The sequence below is a fragment of the Littorina saxatilis genome, linkage group LG16 (genome assembly GCF_037325665.1).
Source record: "Littorina saxatilis isolate snail1 linkage group LG16, US_GU_Lsax_2.0, whole genome shotgun sequence".
NCBI classification, from domain to species: Eukaryota; Metazoa; Mollusca; class Gastropoda; order Littorinimorpha; family Littorinidae; genus Littorina; species Littorina saxatilis.
Window position 1 is genome coordinate 1,853,640 of NC_090260.1, and position 21,244 is coordinate 1,874,883.

At 44.9% G+C, this 21,244-nt stretch overlaps 1 protein-coding gene across 1 annotated transcript in view; it reads left to right on the forward strand.

The window, feature by feature from the left end:
- Positions 1-21,244, forward strand: part of LOC138951437 (uncharacterized) — a 197,192-nt gene that overhangs the window by 160,539 nt on the left and 15,409 nt on the right. Inside the window, exons 3-5 of the mRNA XM_070323040.1 lie at positions 2,512-2,594; positions 10,502-11,161; positions 12,186-12,370. Coding sequence (XP_070179141.1) covers positions 2,512-2,594; positions 10,502-11,161; positions 12,186-12,370 — 928 coding nt within the window. The remainder of the gene's footprint in view (positions 1-2,511; positions 2,595-10,501; positions 11,162-12,185; positions 12,371-21,244) is intronic.

The following is a 21,244-nucleotide window of genomic DNA, read 5'->3' on the forward strand; positions in this document are numbered from 1 at the left end:
AAGACATAAAAACAAGTTCTGAATTCAAAGTACATGTATAAAGCTATGTTTCCAAATAGCGACACGACAGCGGCGGCGGCCGCGACAAAAAGGCTGACGGCAGGCGAATCTTAGTGTTGGTGTATCCATTAAAAGCGGCGCGGCGGGCGGATTTGTTTATTTCTGGCTTGACTTCTGATGATGAATCGATCACAATCTCACACAACCATTCTGTCTTCAAGGTCAACTGTATTTGAAGATACTTATGTTGGTACCAACATTGAAAAAGATGAAAAATTAAATGGAAAACCCGCTTTTATTTCAACAACATGCTCAAAAAGCAGAACGAACCCGGTGACATTGACAACTTTTGAAGGAATTTTTGCTGGAAGATTTGCAGCTCAGTGAATACAAGTATCTGACGAAAAAACAGTCAAAATAGATTATACACCTGGTTGTAGGGGTCTTCCTCCAAAGGTTGTCAAAGGCACCGGGTTCGTTCTGATTTTGTAGCATTTTGTTGAAATAAAAGCGGGTTTTCCCATTACATTTCTCGTCTTTTCAATGTTCTCGCCAACATAAGTAGCTTCAAATATAGTTGACCTTGAATATAGCATGTTTTTGTTTGCTGTGTGAGTGGTTCATTGTCAGAAGTCAAGCCAGAAAGAACAAAACATCCGCCTGCCGCGCCGCTTTAAATGGAAACACAAACACGAACATTCGCCTGCCGCGAGCCGTTTCGTCGCTGCCGATGCCGCCGTCGCATCGCTATTTGGAATCATAGTTTTAGCGTGGCTTATTCTATGGCATACCATTTTCAATGGTTTTAAATCATACACTTCACCATATAAAAGTACTGAAAGTCTATTTTGTTGGTCGGTGATGAACACCATGGCAAGTCACCCCACCCCCACCCCCGCCCTGAGTGTGCCATGCAGACCTTCTCACATGCAAATCGCATGGTCAAAGTTCCAAAGAATCAAATGAACGATGTTCGGAAAGAACTCTGTGATAAATAAGATGTCCACGCGTTGTGGTGATGTCGGAAAGAACTCTGTGATAAATAAGATGTCCAAGCGTTGTGGTGATGTCGGAAAGAACTCTGTGATAAATAAGATGTCCAAGCGTTGTGGTGATGTCGGAAAGAACTCTGTGATAAATAAGATGTCCACGCGTTGTGGTGATGTCGGAAAGAACTCTGTGATAAATAAGATGTCCAAGCGTTGTGGTGATGTCGGAAAGAACTCTGTGATAAATAAGATGTCCAAGCGTTGTGGTGATGTCGGAAAGAACTCTGTGATAAATAAGATGTCCTAGCGTTGTGGTGATGTCGGAAAGAACTCTGTGATAAATAAGATGTCCACGCGTTGTGGTGATGTCGGAAAGAACTCTGTGATAAATAAGATGTCCAAGCGTTGTGGTGATGTCGGAAAGAACTCTGTGATAAATAAGATGTCCACGCGTTGTGGTGATGTCGGAAAGAACTCTGTGATAAATAAGATGTCCAAGCGTTGTGGTGATGTCGGAAAGAACTCTGTGATAAATAAGATGTCCAAGCGTTGTGGTGATGTCGGAAAGAACTCTGTGATAAATAAGATGTCCAAGCGTTGTGGTGATGTCGGAAAGAACTCTGTGATAAATAAGATGTCCTAGCGTTGTGGTGATGTCGGAAAGAACTCTGTGATAAATAAGATGTCCTAGCGTTGTGGTGATGTCGGAAAGAACTCTGTGATAAATAAGATGTCCTAGCGTTGTGGTGATGTCGGAAAGAACTCTGTGATAAATAAGATGTCCAAGCGTTGTGGAAGAGTTGCGCCCCGCTGTGGTGACGTCAGGTGATGTCAGGTGACGTCAGGTGATGTCCGGTCACAGTGAGCCAAACAATAACAAGTTAAAACCAGCAGTCGCAGCGAATAACTGAATAATTATGATGTGTACATTATGCAGTGTCCGCTCGATATGATGCCTACCTCTTTCCACATCCCGCACATCGGGGCCACGATTCACTGGTGATGGCCTGCAGTGTCCGCTCGATATGATGCCTACCTCTTTCGACATCCCGCACATCGGGGCCACGATTCACTGGTGATGGCCTGCAGTGTCCGCTCGATATGATGCCTACCTCTTTCCACATCCCGCACATCGGGGCCACGATTCACTGGTGATGGCCTGCAGAGATCGCTGAGCACGTGTATTTCTCAACCTCCCATGACCTCAAGCAAAATTCACTTGACCTCAGGCAAAACACGTTGTCGGCTATCACTGTCAGTTATTCGCTGCGATTGTTGGTTTTAACTGGTCGACCACGTGTTGTGTTTGTCTCACTACAGTGGGGTGCACCACGTGTTTTGTTTGTCTCACTAAAGTGGCGTGCACCCCTAGTCTACATTTACTTCAAATGTATTGTTTGTATTGTCTTGCTTTGATCATAAGTCTGTGTGTGTGTGTGTGTTTGTGCGTGTGTTTGTGCGTGTGTGTGTTTGTGCGTGTGTTTGTGCGTGTGCACGGTGTGTGTGTGTGTGTGTGTGGCAGGAATGACCGGGGGAGCGAAACACCAGGCAGAGGACAGGACTGACCCCAGCACGTGCCAACAGTCCGGTCTGAGTGACGCAGAGGTAGGTGACAGCTTTGGTCAGTGGAGTTCTCTTCGTTCAATCACCGTGCTCCACTAAGGTATCGTCCATAATGCAAAGAAAATAAAAAAAACCTTCAAGCCAGATAGTATAAACATCGTAATGTCTCATGCGCTTGTCTGTTTCACGACACACACATTTGATCCAACCAACCCTTCAGTTAAGAATTAATATATTTTTGAAAGAAAATATATCGTTGATATTTGTGGCACAATGTGTGTACAGTGCATTCATTAGTGCTAGTTATTGCGCGTATGTTTTGTGTTTTTGAATTGTAACAGTTTTTTGCTGCTATCAGAATACAATAAATATATTTAATGCAAAAAAAAAAAAAAAAAAAAAAAAAAAAAAAAAGAAAAAAAAAAAAAGAAGGTAAGGGATCAGGTGGGGGTGGAAGAAGTAACACACAGCTGTGATGATGAGAGGGATGGGGGTAATCGTGTGAGACGGAGAAGTAAAACACAGCTGTGATGATGAGAGGGATGGGGGTAATCGTGTGAGACGGAGAAGTAAAACAAAGCTGTGGTGATGTGAGGGATAGGGGTAGTGGTGTAAGACCGAGGAGAAAAACACAGCTGTGATGATAAGAGGGATGGGGTAGTGGTGTGAGATGCAGGAGTAAAACACAGCTGTGATGATGAGAGGGATGGGGGTAATGGTGTGAGACGGAGGACTAAATCACAGCTGTGATGATGAGAGGGATGGGGTAGTGGTGCGAGACGGAGGAGTAAAACACAGCTGTGATGATGAGAGGGATAAGGGTAGGGGTGTGAGACGGAGGAGTAAAACACAGCTGTCATGATGAGAGAGATGGGGTAGGGGTGTGAGATGGAGGATAAAAACACAGCTGTGATGATGAGAGGGATGGGGTAGTGGTGTGAGACGGAGAAGTAAAACACAGCTGTGATGACGAGAGGGATGGGGTAGTGGTGTGAGACGGAGGAGTAAAACACAGCTGTGATGATGAGAGGGATGGCGTAGTGGTGTGAGACGGAGGAGTAAAACACTGCTGTGATGATGAGGGATGGGGTAGTGGTGTCAGACGGAGGAGTAAAACACAGCTGTGATGATGAGAGGGACGGGGTAGTGGTGTGAGACGGAGGAGTAAAACACTGCTGTGATGATGAGGGATGGGGTAGTGGTGTGAGACGGAGGAGTAAAACACAGCTGTGATGATGAGAGGGATGGGGTAGTGGTGTGAGACGGAGGAGTAAAACACAGCTGTGATGATGAGGGATGGGGTAGTGGTGTGAGACGGAGGAGTAAAACACAGCTGTGATGATGAGAGGGATGGGGTAGGGGTGTCAGACGGAGGAGTAAAAACATAGCTGTGATGATGAGAGGGATGGGGTAGGGTTGTAAGACGGAGGAGTAAAACACAGCTGTGATGATAAGAGGGGTGTAAGTAGTGGTGTTAGGCGGAGTAGTTAAACACAGCTGTGATATCAAGATGGGTGGGGGTAGGGGTTAGAGACGGAGGAGTAAACCACAGCACAGATGATTAGAGGGATGGGATGTAGAGGTGTTAGACGGAAGAGTAAAACACAGCTGTGATGATGAGAGGGATGGGGGCAGTGGTGTGAGACGGAGGAGTAAAACACAGCTGTAATGATGAGAGGAATTAGGTAGTGGTGTGAGACGAAGGAGGAAAATACAGCTGTGATGATGAGAGAAATGGGGTAGGGGTGTGAGACGAAGAAGTAAAACACAGCTGTGATGATGAGAGGGATGGGGGTAGGGGTATTAGACGGAAGAGTAAAACACAGCCGTCAATATGAGAAGGATTGGGGTAGTGGTGTGAGACAGAGGAGTAAAACACAGCTGTGATGATGAGAGGGATGGGGGTAGTGGAATGAGACGGAGAAGTAAAACACAGCTGTTATGATAAGAGGGATGGGGTAGGGGAGTGAGACGGAGGAAGAAAATACAGCTGTGATGACGAGATGGATGGGGTAGGGGTGTGAGACGGAGGAGAAAAACATAGCTGTGATGATCAGAGGGATGTGAGTATTGGTGTTAGACGGAGAAGTTAAACACAGTTGTGATATCAAGAGGGATATGGGTAGGGGCTAGAGACGGAGGAGTAAAACACAGCTGTGATGATGAGAGGGATGGGGTAGTGGTGTAAGACGGAGGATGAAGACACAGCTGTTATGATGAGAGGGATGGGGTAGGGGTGTAAAACAGAGGATGAAAACACAGCTGTGATGAATAGAGGGATGGGGGTAGTGGAATGAGACGGAGTAGTAAAACACAGATGTGATGATGAGAGGGATGGGGGTAGTGGTGTGAAACGGAGGAGGAAAACACAGCTGTGATGATGAGAGGGATGGGGTAGGGGTGTGTGACGGATCAGGAAAATACAGCGGTGATAATGAGAGAGATGGGGTAGGGGTGTGAGACGGAGGAGAAAAACATGATTAGAGGGATGTGAGTAGTGGTGTTAGACGGAGAAGTTAAACACAGCTGTGATATGAAGAAGGATGGGGGTAGGGGTTAGAGACGGAAGAGGAAACCACAGCAAAGATGATTAGAGGGATGGGGGTGGTGGTGTGAGACGGAGGAGTAAAACACATCTGTGATGATTAGAAGGATGGGGGTAGTGGTGTGAGACGTAGGAGTAAAACACAGCTGTGGTAATTGGAGGGATGGGGGTAGTGGTGTGAGACGGAGGAGTAAACCACAGCTGAGATGATTAGGGGGATTGGGGTAGTGGTGTGAGACGGAAGAGTAAAACACAGCTGTGATGATGAGAGGGATGGGGGTAGGGGTGTGAGACAGAGGAGTAAACACAGCTGTGATGATGAGAGGGATGGGGGTAGGGGTGTGAGACAGAGGAGAAAAACATAGCTGTGATGATGAGAGAGATGGGGGTAGGGGTGTTAGACGGAGGAGTAAACCATAGCTGTGATGATGAGAGGAATGGGGGTAGTGGAATGAGACGGAGGAGTAAATCACAGCTGTGATGATGAGAGGGATGGGGGTAGTGGTGTGAGACGGAGGAGATAAACACAGCTGTGGTGATGTGAGGGATGGGGGTAGTGGTGTGAGACGGAGGAGTAAAACACAGCTGTGACGATGAGAGAGATGGGGGTAGTGGTGTGAGACGGAAAAGTAAAACACAGCTGTGGTGATGTGAGGGATGGGGGTAGTGGTGTGAGACGGAGGAGAAAAACACAGCTGTAATGATGAGAGGGATGGGGGTGGTGGTGTGAGACGGTGGAGAAAAACACAGCTGTGGTGATGAGAGAGATGGGGGTACGGGTTTGAGACGGAGGAGAAAAACACAGCTGTGATGATGAGAGGGATGGTGGTAGTGGTGTGAGACGGAGGAGTAAAACACAGCTGTGATGATGAGAGGGATGGGGGTAGTGGTATGAGATGGAGGATGAAAACACAGCTGTAATGATGAGAAGAATGGGGGTAGGTGTGGAAGACAGAGGAGTAAAACACAGCTGTGATGATGAGAGGGATGAGGTAGTGGTGTGAGACGGAGGAGAAAAACACAGCTGTGATGATGAGAGGGATGGGGGTAGTGGTATGAGACGGAGGATGAAAACACAGCTGTAATGATGAGAAGAATCGGGGTAGGTGTGGGAGACGGAGGAGTAAAACACAGCTGTGATGATCAGAGGGGTGTAAGTAGTTGTGTTAGGCGGAGTAGTTAAACACAGCTGTGATATCAAGATGGATGGGGGTAGGGGTTAGAGACGGAGGAGTTAACCACAGCAGAGATGATTAGAGGGATGGGATGTAGAGGTGTGAGACGGAAGAGTAAAACACAGCTGTGACGATGAGAGGGATGGGGGCAGTGGTGTGAGACAGAGGAGTAAAACACAGCTGTGATGTTGAGAGGGATGGGGGTAATGGTGTGAGACAGACAAGGAAAACACAGCCGCGATGATGAGAGGGATGGGGTAGTGGTGTAAGACGGAAGAGGAAAACAGCTGTGATAAAGAGAGTGATGGGGTAGTGGTGTGAAACGGAGTAGGGAAACACAGCTGTGATGATGAGAGGGGTGGGGGTAGGGGTGTGAGACGGAAGAGGAAAACACAGCTGTCAATATGAGAAGGATTGGGGTAGTGGTGTGAGACAGAGGAGTAAAACACAGCTGTGATGATGAGAGGGATGAGGGTAGTGGAATAAGACGGAGTAGTAAAACACAGCTGTTATGATGAGAGGGATGGGGTAGGGGTGTGAGACGGAGGATGAAGAAAAAGCTGTTATGATTAGAGGGATGGGGGTGGTGGTGTGAGACGGAGGAGTAAAACACAGCTGTGATGATGAGAGGGATGGGGTAGGGGTGTGAGACGGAGGATGAAGAAAAAGCTGTTATGATTAGAGGGATGGGGTAGGGGTGTGAGACGGAGGAGAAAAAACATAGCTGTGATGATCAGAGGGATGTGAGTGTTGGTGTTAGACCGAGAAGTTAAACACAGCTGTGATATCAATAGGGATATGGGTAGGGGCTAGAGACGGAGGAGTAAAACACAGCTGTGATGGTGAGAGGGATGGGGTAATGGTGTGAGACGGAGGAGAAAAACACAGCTGTGATGATGAGAGGGATAGGGGTAGTGGTGTGAGACGGAGGAGTAAAACACAGCTGTGATAATGAGAGGGATGGGGGTAGTGGTGTGAGACGGAGGATGAAAACACAGCTGTAATGATGAGAAGAATGGGGGTAGGTGTGGAAGACGGAGGAGTAAAACACAGCTGTGATGATTAGAGGGATGGGGTAGGGGTGTGAGACGGAGGATGAAAACACAGCTGTAATGATGAGAAGAATGGGGGTAGGTGTGGAAGACGGAGAAGAAAAACACAGCTGTGATGATGAGAGGGATGGGGGTAGGGGTGTGAGACGGAGAAGAAAAACACAGCTGTGATGATTAGAGGGATGGGGGTAATGTGGTGCGAGACGCAGGAGTAAAACACAGCTTTGTTGATGAGATGAATGGGGTAGTCGTGTAAGACCGAGAAGAAAAACACAGCTGTGATGATGAGAGGGATAGGGGTGGGTGGTGGTGTGATACGCAGGAGTAAAACACAGCTGTGATGATGAGAGGGATGTGGGTTGGGGTGTGAGACGGAGGAGTAAAACATAGTTGTGATGATGAAAGGGATGGGGGTAGGGGTGATAGACGTAGAAGTAAACCACAGCTGTCAATATGAGAGGGATGGGGGTAGTGAAGTGAGACGGAGGGGGAACACACAGCTGTGATGTTGAGAGGGATGGGGGTAGGGGTGTGAGACGGAGGATTAAAACACACCTGTGATGATGAGAGGGATGGGGGTAGTGGTGTGAGACGGAGGATTAAAACACACCTGTGATGATGAGAGGGATGGGGGTAGTGGTATGAGACGGAGGAGTAAAACACAGCTGTGGTGATAAGAGGGATAGCGGTAGGGGTGTAAGCCGTAGGAAGAAAACACACCTGTGATGATGAGAGGGATGGGGGTAGTGGTGTGAGACGGAGGAGTAAACCACAGCTGTGATAATGAGAGGTATGGGGTAGTGGTGTGAGACGGAGGAGTAAAACACACCTGTGATGATGAGAGGGATGGGATAGTGGTGTGAGATGGAGAAGTAAAACACAGCTGTGGTGATGAGAGGGATGGGGTAGTGGTGTGAGACGGATGGGTAAAACACAGCTGTGATGATGAGAGGGATGTGATAGTGGTGTGAGACGGAGGAGTAAAACACAGCTGTGATAATGAGAGGGATGGGGGTGGTGGTGTGAGACGGAGGAGTAAAACACAGCTGTGATGATGAAAGGGATGGGGTAGTGGTGTGCGACGGAGGAGTAAAACACAGCTGTGATGATGAGAGGGATGGGGGTAGTGGTGTAAGACGGAGGAGTAAAACACAGCTGTGATGTTGAGAGGGATGGGGCAGTGGTGTGAGACAGATGAGTAAAACGCAGCTGTAATGATGAGACGGATGGGGTAGTGGTATAAGGCGGAGGAAAACACAGCTGTGATGATGAGAGGGAAGGGGGTATGGGTATGAGACGGAGGAGTAAAACACAGCTGTGATGATGAGAGGGATGGGGGTAGGGGTGTGAGACGAAGGAGTAAAACACAGCTGTGATGATGAGAGGGATGGGGATATAGTGGTGTGAGACGGAGGAGTAAAACACAGCTGTGATGATGAGAGGGATGGGGGTAGGGGTGTGAGACGGAGGAGTAAAACACAGCTGTGATGATGAGAGGGATGGGGTAGTGGTGTGAGACGGAGGAGTAAAACACAGCTGTGATGATGAGAGGGATGGGGGTAGTGGTGTGAGACGGAGGGGTAAAACGCAGCTGTGATGATGATGAAAGGAATGGGGTAGGGGTGTGAGACGGAGGAGTAAAACACAGCTGTGATGATGAAAGGGATGGGGTAGTGGTGTGAGACGGATGAGTAAAACACAGCTGTGATGATGAGAGGGATGGGGGTAGTGGTGTGAGACGGAGGAGTAAAACACAGCTGTGATGATGAGAGGGATGGGGTAGAGGTGTGAGACGGAGGAGTAAAACACAGCTGTGATGTTGAGAGGGATGGGGTAGAGGTGAGAGACGGAGGGGTAAAACACAGCCGTGATGATGGGCGGGGATATAGTTCAGTTGGTAGCGCGCTGGATTTGTATTCAGTTGGCCGCTGTCAGCGCGAGTTCGATCCCAGGTTCGGCGGAAATTTATTTCACAGAGTCAACTTTGTGTGCAGACTCTCTTCGGTGTCCGAACCACCCCCCGTGTATACTACATTGGATGTGCACGTTAAAGATCCCACGATTGACAAAAGGGTCTTTCCTGGCAAAATTGCTTAGGCACAGTTGATAATTGTCTACCATACCCGTGTGACTTGGAATAACGCCGTGAAAGGTAAATATGCGCCGACATGGCTGCAATCTACTGGCCGTATAAAATTTCATCTCACACGGCATCACTGCAGAGCGCCTAGAACTGTACCCACGGAATATGCGCGATATAAGCTTCATTGATTGATTGATTGATTGATGATGAAAGGGATGGGGTAGTGGTGTGAGACGGAGGAGTAAAACACAGCTGTGATGATGAGAGGGATGGGGTAGTGGTGTGAGACGGAGGAGTAAAACACAGCTGTGATGTTGAGAGGGATGGGGTAGTGGTGTGACACAGAGGAGTAAAACACACAGCTGTGAGAATGAGAGGGATGGGGTAGTGGTGTGAGACGGAGGAGTAAAACACAGCTGTGTTGTTGAGAGGGATGGGGTAATGGTGTGAGACGGAGGAGTAAAACACAGCTGTGATGATTAGAGGGATGGGGGGTAGGGGTGTGAGACGGAGGAGTAAAACACAGCTGTAATGATGAGAGGGATGGGGGTAGGGGTATGGTGATAGGCAAAACGTTAGGGGTGTGATATGGAAGAATATAACACAGCTGTGATGATGAGAGGAATGTGGGGAAGGGTTGTTAAACGGAGGAGCAAAACACTGATGTGATAGTGAGAGGGATGGGGGTAGGGGTTTGTGCTGAAAGAATTAAACACAGCTGTGATGATGAGAGGGATCGGGGTAGGGGTGTGAGATGGAAGAATTAAACACAGCTGCATGTGATGATGAGAAGGATCGGGGTAGGGGTGTTAGATGGAAGAATTAAACACAGCTGTGATGGTGAGAGGGAGGGGGTAGGGGTGTGAGTTGGGTAGGGAGGAGGAAACAGCTGTGATGATGAGAGTGAGGGGTGAGGGCTGGGGTGAAATAACACACAGCTGCAGGAATAGCGTTCCCCAGAGAGTCCTTAGTATTATCAACACTGCTAGTGAACACGTGTGTTGCCTTCGATACAGTTATGTTATTCAAAAGACCTTGAACAGGTTCAAACATTATTTTGAGGAGACAGTACATCGTCATGTCTTTGATTCCAGAGGGAGTTTCTAAACGCCTGGTTCCCTAACCTGCACAGGGACGTCTATATGATCCCCCCGCACCATGTAGACACGGTGCACGTCACAAAACAACACACCCAGGGAGGTGACTTGATCGACGTGCTGAAAACTCAACAACAAATCGACAGTGATAGCACTAAGCGTACAGATGTCAGTGACGTCGTACACATAGACAGAGCGCTGAAGAAAGTCCACTGCTGCATGAATAAGATCAAGGACAAAGCAGAGAGTCAGAAAGAAGTTTTAATAATAATGACTCAGGGCAAATGTGGCCTTTACGGTGCTGGTTCTCGAAGCCTCTACACTGGGGCAGCCGCCAGGAGCATGAACAGCGACGAGACAGAACCTTCAGTTCTGCAAGAAGACTTAGTTCTGGAGGAAGACTTTGTTGATCTACTGGTCATTGATCGTAACCGGGGAGTAATGATGGGGGCAATCATACGCCAGACAGAAGAGGACCCTCATGCAGTTCAAGAAGAATTGCGGAAGGCAGCTGATTACCTGCAGCAAGCTGGAGATGTCGTGAAGCGTTGTGTTCTGGGTGACTTGGACCTACCCCAGCCTGCAATCCACCAGGCCATTCTCCTGCCTCACACGACCAGACGTTGTCTAGTGGAGGCGCTGCAAAACATGGACGATGTAAGTATACAATACCCCCCCCCCCCTCTACAAACGCACACATACACACACGCACGCACGCCAGCACGCGCACACACAACTACACAGACACACACAAACACACACACCCACACACACACACACACACCCACACACACACACACACACAAACACACACATAAAGAGAGAGAGATAGAGAGAGAGAGAGAGAGAGAGAGAGAGAGAGAGAGAGAGAGAGAGAGAGAGAGAGAGAGAGAGAGAGAGAGAGAGAGAGAGAGACAATGACAATGACAATGACAATGACAATGACAAATCTTTATTTTTCGAGGGTGACAAGAATAAGCATAGATATGCTTTTTTGCATCTGGCCCTCGCCCTAAAGAGGGACTAAACTATTTTACTATAACTAAGGTTACATAAAAACATTAATGGTAGAACATATAAGTTTATGTACATGAAGCGCATTATGTAGAAGCATTGTAGATCATAAGGTAGTGTTCAAAATTGGGTGTAAAGCAATGAAGATAAACGGAAAGAGAGAGAGAGAGAGAGAGAGAGAGAGAGAGAGAGAGAGAGAGAGAGAGAGAGAGAGAGAGAGAGAGAGAGAGAGAGAGAGAGAGAGAGAGAGAGAGAGAGAGAGAGAACGTACGGATAATGTTTTAAGAACACAGAGAGAGAGGGGAAAGAGGAGATAACAATTTCCCCATCAACAGATAATGAGTTTCTCTTTTCCACGCGCACTGTGTTTACCTTGCTGACGAGAACAACACTTTCGGAACACTGACATAGCTTCGTTGACGTCAATTTGCGGTACATTTGAAAACGACGTCATTTGAGTTTAAGCGAGTCGCTCAAAACGGGCAGACAGCTTTCTATTACATGCGGAAACACTGTGGCGCTTTTGTCCAGAAAAATTCTTCTTTTAGGCCCAGAAGTCAGATGATTCCGTATGTAAGTAAAGTTAACTGTCATATTATGCAGCGCGTGTTAAATCGTTCTTTGTTATATCCTCCATGTATTTGCAGTCCGTGTGTGTTGACCTCAGTTGCAGAAGTTGGAGCAGTGTCTGGGCGTGAAGGCAGGGCAAAGGGTCGACAATTGGTGTCTCTGTTATGATGATATGACAGACGACACCAGACGTGACACCTGGTGGAACACCTGCTGGAAGGGGGGAAAGGCAGGGGACCCCGCAATGAAGGGAGGTTCCCCGTATGAACAGCTTGTGGCAAGGTAGAGTCATGTTATCGGTAAAGTAACCACACACAGAGAAACACAAACACATGAATACACAGGTGCATACATTATTAGTGAGTCTGTCTGTCTGTCTGTCTGTCTGTCTCTGCCTGTCTGTCTGTATGTCTGTTTGTCTTTCTCTGTTTCTCTCTGTCTCTCTGTCTCTGTTTCTCTCTCTCTGTTTCTCTCTCACTCTCTCTCTCTCTTGTATATTTATGTATGTATCGCACGGGGATTTGCGCGTGTGGGGTGTGTGGGGGAGAGTTGTGTGTGTGCCTGTATGTTGTGCGTATTGTTATGTGTGCGTGGCGTCGTCATGGTGTACAATGGTGACGGACAATTTACAAACAAACGTGCGGTTGAGAGAGAGAGAGAGAGAGAGAGAGAGAGAGAGAGAGAGAGAGAGAGAGAGAGAGAGAGAGAGAGAGAGAGAAAGACAAAGAGAGACACGGAGACAGAGAGTCAGAGAGAGAGAGAGAGAGAGAGAGAGAGAGAGAGAGAGAGAGAGAGAGAAAGAGATCACACAGGTTTAGACTAGAGAGAAATTAACATTCTAATTCCACGTACAAAACCTTTAGACAAGAAAGAATCTTGAAGCATACCACACTTAATTCAGGAAAACAATTTAAGAATTTACTTTAAGAAATGATCAAAACATATTACAAAGTATACATCCTAATTCCCTATCCTATTAAAGTTAAAGTTGTCATAACTTGACTATTCGTTGACCGGGGCTGAGAGCTGAGAGTGGCGAACCGCGAACCCAGAACACCCAGACGAGAGTGAATAAAAATTCGCGCCACAACGAGAATATCAGGAACAAATTACTTATCAAATTAATACGCCTAAAACATAGTCCCTTCATTCCACAGAGAATTCCCAATTTCTCTTCAAAAGCAAACTATAAAAATATATGTATCAAAACATTACATAACTTATGCAGCCTATTATTCTCTTCAACCTTTATGAACAATGTAATTTTAACCAATACAATAATCATTATCAATACGCCATGCATATTCATGAGCACTAGTCCTTTTTGCTGATCCTACAAGTCTCTTAATTAATAATATCAGAAAAGGTACATGCAACCTAGAAGCAATAATCAGGTCACAGGGAAGGGTTAGGGAGGGGTAAGGTGAGGGGGGGGGGGGGGCTGTGGAAAAACCCAGCGCACGTGTAGTTTAGTCAGCGCGAAATGTCGACCGCAATAAAACAACGAAAAAGTACTTAGTGATGTCAGAGAAGGTACAGCCAACCTAGAAACAAATGATCAGGTCAACAGGAAAAGGGGTTATAGGGTTAATGAGGGGGGAGAGTTTCGAGGCTGCTGTCAGCCTCCATAGAAGCTACAGTTAAAATTCCTCGTAATACACAAAAACTCCTGCACTAAGGAAACTACATCAAATACGCTAAAAAATATACATCAATAACATGAAAATTATACGACGCATCATTCAATACCAAACACTCATAGGTTATCAACATTATAAACAAAGTTCCAAAACCTAAATCCTTTTTAAACTCTAAAATCCTAATTTCTACCGTGTAATAGTACCTTCCGCCCTACGCGAAAACGGTCCTCCGTTTTGTTTAAGGTATGACAACTACTATCAGAATTATTATCATCATAGATATAATACATTGCATAACTATCAATATCAAACTTGGCAAGTGATCGATGAATTTGAGGGGGTCCTATGGGGAGGGAACATTTTAAAGTTAACGACACAGTGAGTCGTATTTGACTAAGTCGGAAATCCAACAACAGGTTGATGTTGAAGATGGTACACTGAATGATGATGTCTTGTCCGGAAGATATTGTCCGGCGAGTGAGGCCCTTCGAGGTGTTGGTGACGCGTAGAATGAATGATGCCAATAAGTAGTCGCTGTCCTGGAAATGGTAATGAGGTAATGTCATTGTTTGAACGCTCTGTTGTGCACTTCTGTATGGTGCAGTGTTCACATAGACAGGAGTGTTTATCAGCAGTGTTCGTTTGTAGTGACCGGCGTCAGTGAGGCAACTGTTGAGAATGTGACGCCGGCGTGACCTAGTGGGAGGTCACTTAAGTTTGTAGAGTGGATGCATATCGTAACACTGCGGATAAAGCGACGGGGTCTTTCATGGATAGCCCTCGAATTGAGGGGCGGTGTAGAGACCGATGATGTGGCATTATGCGGACCAGGGCTGGCGTGAAAGATAGGCCAGGCTGTAGATGGTTAGCGTCGACGTTGACCATGTGAAGGGGGTGTTACGGCGAGGCTGCCGTGTAAGGTGTGAAGTACCATGTTGTGGTTTTCCGACTTAGGAGTGGGGTAGACTGATTTAAGGGGGTGTGGTGATCGAACGGATCACTTGCCAGGTTTGACTTGTACACAGCACAGCAAAGTCGTCAAATACGTCATAAAAAACCAATATATCATATAAACAAACTATCATAGTAATTTATTTTCTTTACACACCGAACCAAATAATATACCGTTAATGGTTATTCATTCCAAAAAAAAACAAAACATTCAAATATAATAAAATAAAAACAAAAATCCGTTGGTTGGTTGGTTGGTTTTTGGGGTTTAATGTCTCTTCAGCAGATGCTAGCTGCTATTACAAAAATCCGTTGAAGGAGCAACACATTGTCGTTGAATATCTCAACTCGACATGGCTAATCTCTCATGTGTTAGCAAAAAGTGTCGTAAAAGACAACCGGTGCATGTTTACGACTAAACGAATAGCGCTACAACAAATCCACTCATTAATTATAACAGCATACAGTTCATATAGCTCCACACAAAATAGTCAGGTTAAGAAAAAATCTTGACAGTCAATTTTCTCCACAAAGAAAAAGTAACACAATGTCAAAACTACCACACAAAAATACAACCTTCATCCTCATCAACCCGGTTAGTTAATAACAATTATAGCATTTCCCTTTCAATGTGTGCTCTTGTATGCCTAAGCTTAACACTCACAAAAACTCTCGCTCACGGCTTACAGTAAAGGCATCTTACTATATCACTACATCATGAGGTAGATACGAGATCATTACCCAAATACATGTGTCAACCATAATTCCCGTTCATCCATTGTTGGGGTTTCTGCGCCTAAATCGTAAATAGGTAGCTTTACGGGCCAATGGCACTGAGGGCTTAACTTTGGACTGTTAACCGACTACTACTCAGACGTTACTGATCTCCAGAAATAATATGTGATGAAAATGGGGAAAAAATCGCAACGATACATATGGGTTACGATACACTCGCGAGTTCTATGTGCAAGACATTATTTAGCCCAGTTGAATGCCAGTACTAGTAGCATTTGTACATTAGCTGAATCACTCAAATTCAGCCTTCCGAGTAAACGATCATTCAAACAAATTCATGTTAATTTCACACAAACACAAAAACAAACACACGCCCGCAATATCATCAAACACATCAAACTTAATATAGTACTGTAAATCATTTTGCAACGTAGGCGTTTGCGCCATTGAATAATAGAGTACAAAGCATAATGCTTATAGTCAACATATTGCGTTGGTTTAAAAACAATATAATAGGGGGAAAAATGATTAAAAAAAAGAAGGAAAAGAACACAATTTAAATATGTTGTAAGGTATAACATTTACGAATTAGGTTGTGACTTAACACGTCAAAGGGTTATTCAAAATATTGCCTATTAGGAGGTTTATATGTATACCAATTGCAGAATACTTTTTTTTTATAATTTTTTTTTTATATATATAACATAGATTAAAACTACTATAAGAATACACCAGGACGCAAGGTTGAACCGTGAAAATAAGCTTTTCTGTTTACCATTTCATTGACGGATGCCAGGTTCCGTTGAAAAAAAATGTCAAAGGAAAGGTCACCTATATTCATATATACAGATAATAAGTGTTTCCTTATGAAAACGAAGCACTTTAGGTCATTCAGTTCATTGTCCGAGGCAGGCAATTTCGGTGGGTCAATTGGGTCGCTCGCCACGTCCTTGTGGGGGCCCGAATTGTGTCATAAGGAGCAACTGTGGCTCTCTAGAGTGAGGTAACTAAGATAGTGTTGGCGCATTACACGAAGACGAGACAAGGGTCGCTGACAAGGTCATTATGTGAGTCACAGGCACAAGTAATACAGATACTATGGGGTGTGTATCTTAATAGGCCGGTTGGTCACTGAAGTGGACCATACTGGTGTACAGACGTAATACGTTTACGTAAGTAAAACAATAATACATACAAAATCAACACAATAGTTATAAACATTAAAATTACATTCTAAAAGTGGTGACCTTTCGTTTGGAATCGGGGTAACCTTGCGTTCCGTTGTAAATCAAATAATAGCAACAATAAAAAGTAAATGTAAACACCTGTATTAATATACAGATCAAGCTCAGGGTTCCCTTTAAAACATACATATTTAATTAATTAACTAATATTACAAAACCTGTAAAATTTATGTCTATAATAATAAAATTGACTTTGTGCTAAACATATCAATACAAAAAATATAGCTAATAAAAATATGCAGTACTCTAATTCCTTATAAAAAAAAAAGGAAATAAATAAAAAATAAGAAAACAATTATACTTCTTCTCAACCGAACATTACTCGTAATTAATAAAATAAACTAAAAAAAAACTTAAATAATATTTTTAACTGTCATAATCCTAAATCAATTGAAATAACTAAATTGTACCGTAAATAATAACGTTAATCACTAAAAAGGCGTGGGAACCGGTATAACAAAATGTACATTATCATAATAATTAGTGTTTTATGGAACTGGGAATTGTGGAGGAGGGTGCAAAGCAATAAGAATATGTATAAAAAGAATTTGTGGATTGTTTTTAATAGAAGGATATCTCGGAATTTGTTTCGAACAAAAGTGTACTTTTAAATAGAAAGTTGTTCTGAGTGTTTTCGTTCGTATTGAATGGTGGAAAAACGAAAAAAAAATAACAAAATCCAAAAAGGTGTTGCAAGCATGTTTGTACAGGCCAATCCAGATAAGACGAAATTGAAGGGACCGAATTGTTATTGTGTCCTATCCGAAATTTCGACTTGGTCATAGTACTAAACTTACGTCACATTACTGACGCATGGGTGACGACATGAACAAAAAAGAACAAAACAAAAGAACAAACGAACAAGAAGCAAGCTGGCTGAAACGTCACTCGTGAATTACGTCACTCACCTAATTTTCTCAGCGATCTCAAAATCTGTCACTTCTCTACTGCCCAATCATCCCCCTCTCGCCCACTTTGAGAAGGACTCAGGACTACCACCAATCAAGGCCAGACACATTGGCTTGACAGCTACCCCCCTCAACCTCACTTGACCGTGTCATCACCCCTCCAGTGCCACGTACTCCGGTCATATTTTGACAAATATTGCCTCAACATCAACATAATTCCTTTCCAAGCTATTTAAAGTTTTTTCAGTGCTATATACATACAAGAATCACATATGCAAAATATAGAAAAATATTGTGGGGGAAAATCGTATTTTTTTGCATGTTTAGTATTATGTGCGTACATGATTTTTCCAAAATGGTCAAGCACTACAGAAAACGAATTGTGGGCTGTTACTGAGGCCGTGGTGTCTCATAAAGCTTCACATTAAAGGCGTTTTTGATAGTGGAAAAGGCAAAGTAGGAAATAGTTAGCTGCAACTCTTGTAAAGTCAGATTGTTTCCGTGCAAAACCAAAATGACTAGTCACATTTTATACGAAAATTATCCGATTCGCCCATGCTATGCCACCGTGTGCAAATATAAAATAATACAAGGCATTTTTTCTTACTTACATATGTTTCCCCAAAGCAGAGTGAGCAGCTTCAAGAAAATGAGTGTTTTGAAAACATCGTTTTAGGCAAAGTCGCTTCATACCCCCCTAAATATGAAAGAGGCGATCAAATACTAAACTGAGTGTATGACACCCGACAGTTTGTTTATTTCATATGACGACGATACATAAGATAACAAAACACTGTCACTTGTTGATTCGTCTTTACACTGTTATTGTTAGGGGTTTAAGCCATTCCTTTTTTTGCAATTCAGTAGAAAACGTCACCACAGCTGATCGACGTCGTCCTCCTCGTCGTCACAGGGCTATGCAGACAAGACCGTTTCGACGTCAAAACAACGCTGGCTTTGTGGTATCTTCGTCCAACGTAGTCCACGTAGCTTGCGATCAGCTGGTTGTATGTCACCCACCTTCCCCGTGCCAAACGGTGCAAAAGAAAACCGCCGTTGATGACGTAGTGTACGTCGTGGACGTTTTCCTCTTCATGTTTGGCGAGAAACCAAATGTGGGCAGCCAGAATGTGCTTTCTGGCTTCTCGTGGCAGATCTAAGGGCTCAAACAAAGATGTTGGAATGTTAGAGAGCTCATGTTCAAAGGCTGATGGCAGCAGCTCTGGAGTGGCCTCTAAGATCCTGACTAGTCGCTGGAACATTGTTGGGTCAACATTTATGGCCTCGCCTTGAGAGGACACCACAGACTCAAAGGCTAGGGTGACAGCCTGATCACTCTTCTTGAGTGTGAACGGTCGGCAAGCGAAGACCCTACTAACCATGTCTTGAATGACGATTTGTCCCAGTAGTTTTACTGTGTCCACATTTACAGATTCGTTTGCGACTTTTCCGCTGAAGAGAGTTTTCCGTCTCCGCTGAATGAATTCCTCCTCTGGAAAAACTCCAGAATTTTCTTAATGTCCGCGTGTTCCCTTTTCTGTCTTAACTTGCTTGAATCCTTATGCTGGTCACTTGTAATGAAAGGCACACCTGTCACACGCTGCATGCCAAGTATTCACACCAGTCTTTCACTTTCACCCATGCCTGTTCCCCTCGTCAAACCTCAATTTGTCTTTAAGCTGCGCATCAGAAGCTGTTCAATAACGAGGTCTGAGGACAGTCCTGCCCAGTATCGATCGCTGCGCCGGATGTTGTGGTGGCCTTTCATGAGCTGCTGATATACAGCAGGTTGTATTCTTTGTAGCTCAGACATGTGCTGAAGATACTGCCAAGCACATTTCAAGTAGTTGGTGTGTCCAGACGCAGCAAAGTGTGGCAACATTTCCAGGCCACTCTGTACATGCAGACTTTTTCTTCTTCTTGGCGTTCGCAGAGGTTACACGATCAGTCCAGCACTAATGATAAATGTTGTCGTTTTCTCCAACTCCTGTCGACTGCCGTATAGTTTGGTCTGCAAGGGAGTTGCCAGTTGGTGACGGCCACACTTCTTTTCGTTACTCATCTAGTAAGGGACATCGCTGTAAGATGTGTTCCGCTGTTTGGTCTTCTTGACCGCAGGCACAGGTTGGTAATGGCGCCAGCTTGAACTTTCGGTTCATGTGAGCATTGAGCCTGTTGTGGCCAGTACGCAGCCTGATGAGGTTGACTTGCAGCTCTCTGGACATTGTGTGGTAGTCATCTCTGTTTGTCCTTGGCCTCATCAATGCCTTGATGATTGTCTTCTGCTCACTAAAGCTGACACTGTTTTCAGGTTGGTCTTCCACGGCTCCTTCTTTCGCCAGCTCATCTGCCCTTTCATTTCCTGGTATCCCACAGTGTGCTGGTATCCACTGGAGGACAACTCTTCTGGTTTGTCTGACCATCTGTAATGCTTTGGCCAGCTGTGGGTGTTTGTCGTTCTCTAGGGCCTGAAGGACTGAAAGGGCGTCGTACATGCAGACGAAAGTTGCCTGTTCTCTCATCTTTGATGGACTGACAGAGAATGTCTACCATCATGTCAAGGTTCTGTAGCCACAGTTGACTGGTTCTGCATATTGACAACTTCTCTTTGTGTGCAAGTAGCTGATGTTTGATGTCTGAAAGAATATTCACGAATTCCTCCTCAGACGGAACACTATGATTTAATGTACCGTAAACTACCTTGTATATACCCAGTATCGAGTAAACGCACACCCCCTGCTTTTGGTCAAATTTTGTGCACAGGGTACAGTACCTAGTAAACGCCCACCTCCCAGTTTCGATCAGTGGAGTAGACAAGGAAAAGGAAAAATATAAATGTCCTTCCTCAGAAATGTTTTGGGGAGTGGACAGAAAACGGGTTCTAGAGTCGTTACAGAATCGCTATACATTTTTGACTGGGAGGTAAAAGAAGAAACAAAAGCTTCATCTTGGGCGAAAAGTGATGTCTGAAGAGGTTGATTTACGTGTTCTTTGATTTCTTGAGTAAGAACGGGTAGAGGGCCGCGTCGTCAAAGATATTTTGAAGTTATGAACTTGTTAAACAGACACTAAAGCAATAAGATTATCTTCGTGGTTTGCTTGCAGAATTCCCTGTGTGAGTGTGCGTGTGTTTGTGTCTGTGTGTGTGTGAGAGAGAGAGAGAGAGAGAGAGAGAGAGAGAGAGAGAGAGAGAGAGAGAGAGAGAGAGAGAGAGAGAGAGAGAGAGAGAGAGAGAGAGAGAGAGAGAGAGAGAGAGAGAGAGAGAGAGAGAGAGAGAGAGAGAGAGAGAGAGAGAGAGAGAGAGAGAGGAAAGTTTTGTGCAATAACGCATCCTTTGAACACTTCTATGCCAAATGACCAAATTATCGTTATTCTAGCTAAGGAACCGCTCCTGCAAAGGGTATAGTACCTAGGAAACGCCCACCCTCAACTTTTGGGCGAAATTGGTGCATAGGAGAGAGGGGAGGGGGGGGGGGGGGGCGCATACAAGGTAGTTTACGGTAATTGCGAATGAGCTTTGCCGCAGCCTTTAATAATCTGGTCTCGGGATCTGCGGATTTAGGTTGTTTGTAAAATTGGCGAAGAATTTCGCTGCCTGTTTTTTTTTTTAAGAAACATTCGGCGTTCCTTTCTTCTCTGACAAAAACAATTTTAACGCCATAGTAGTCTTCCAATTGA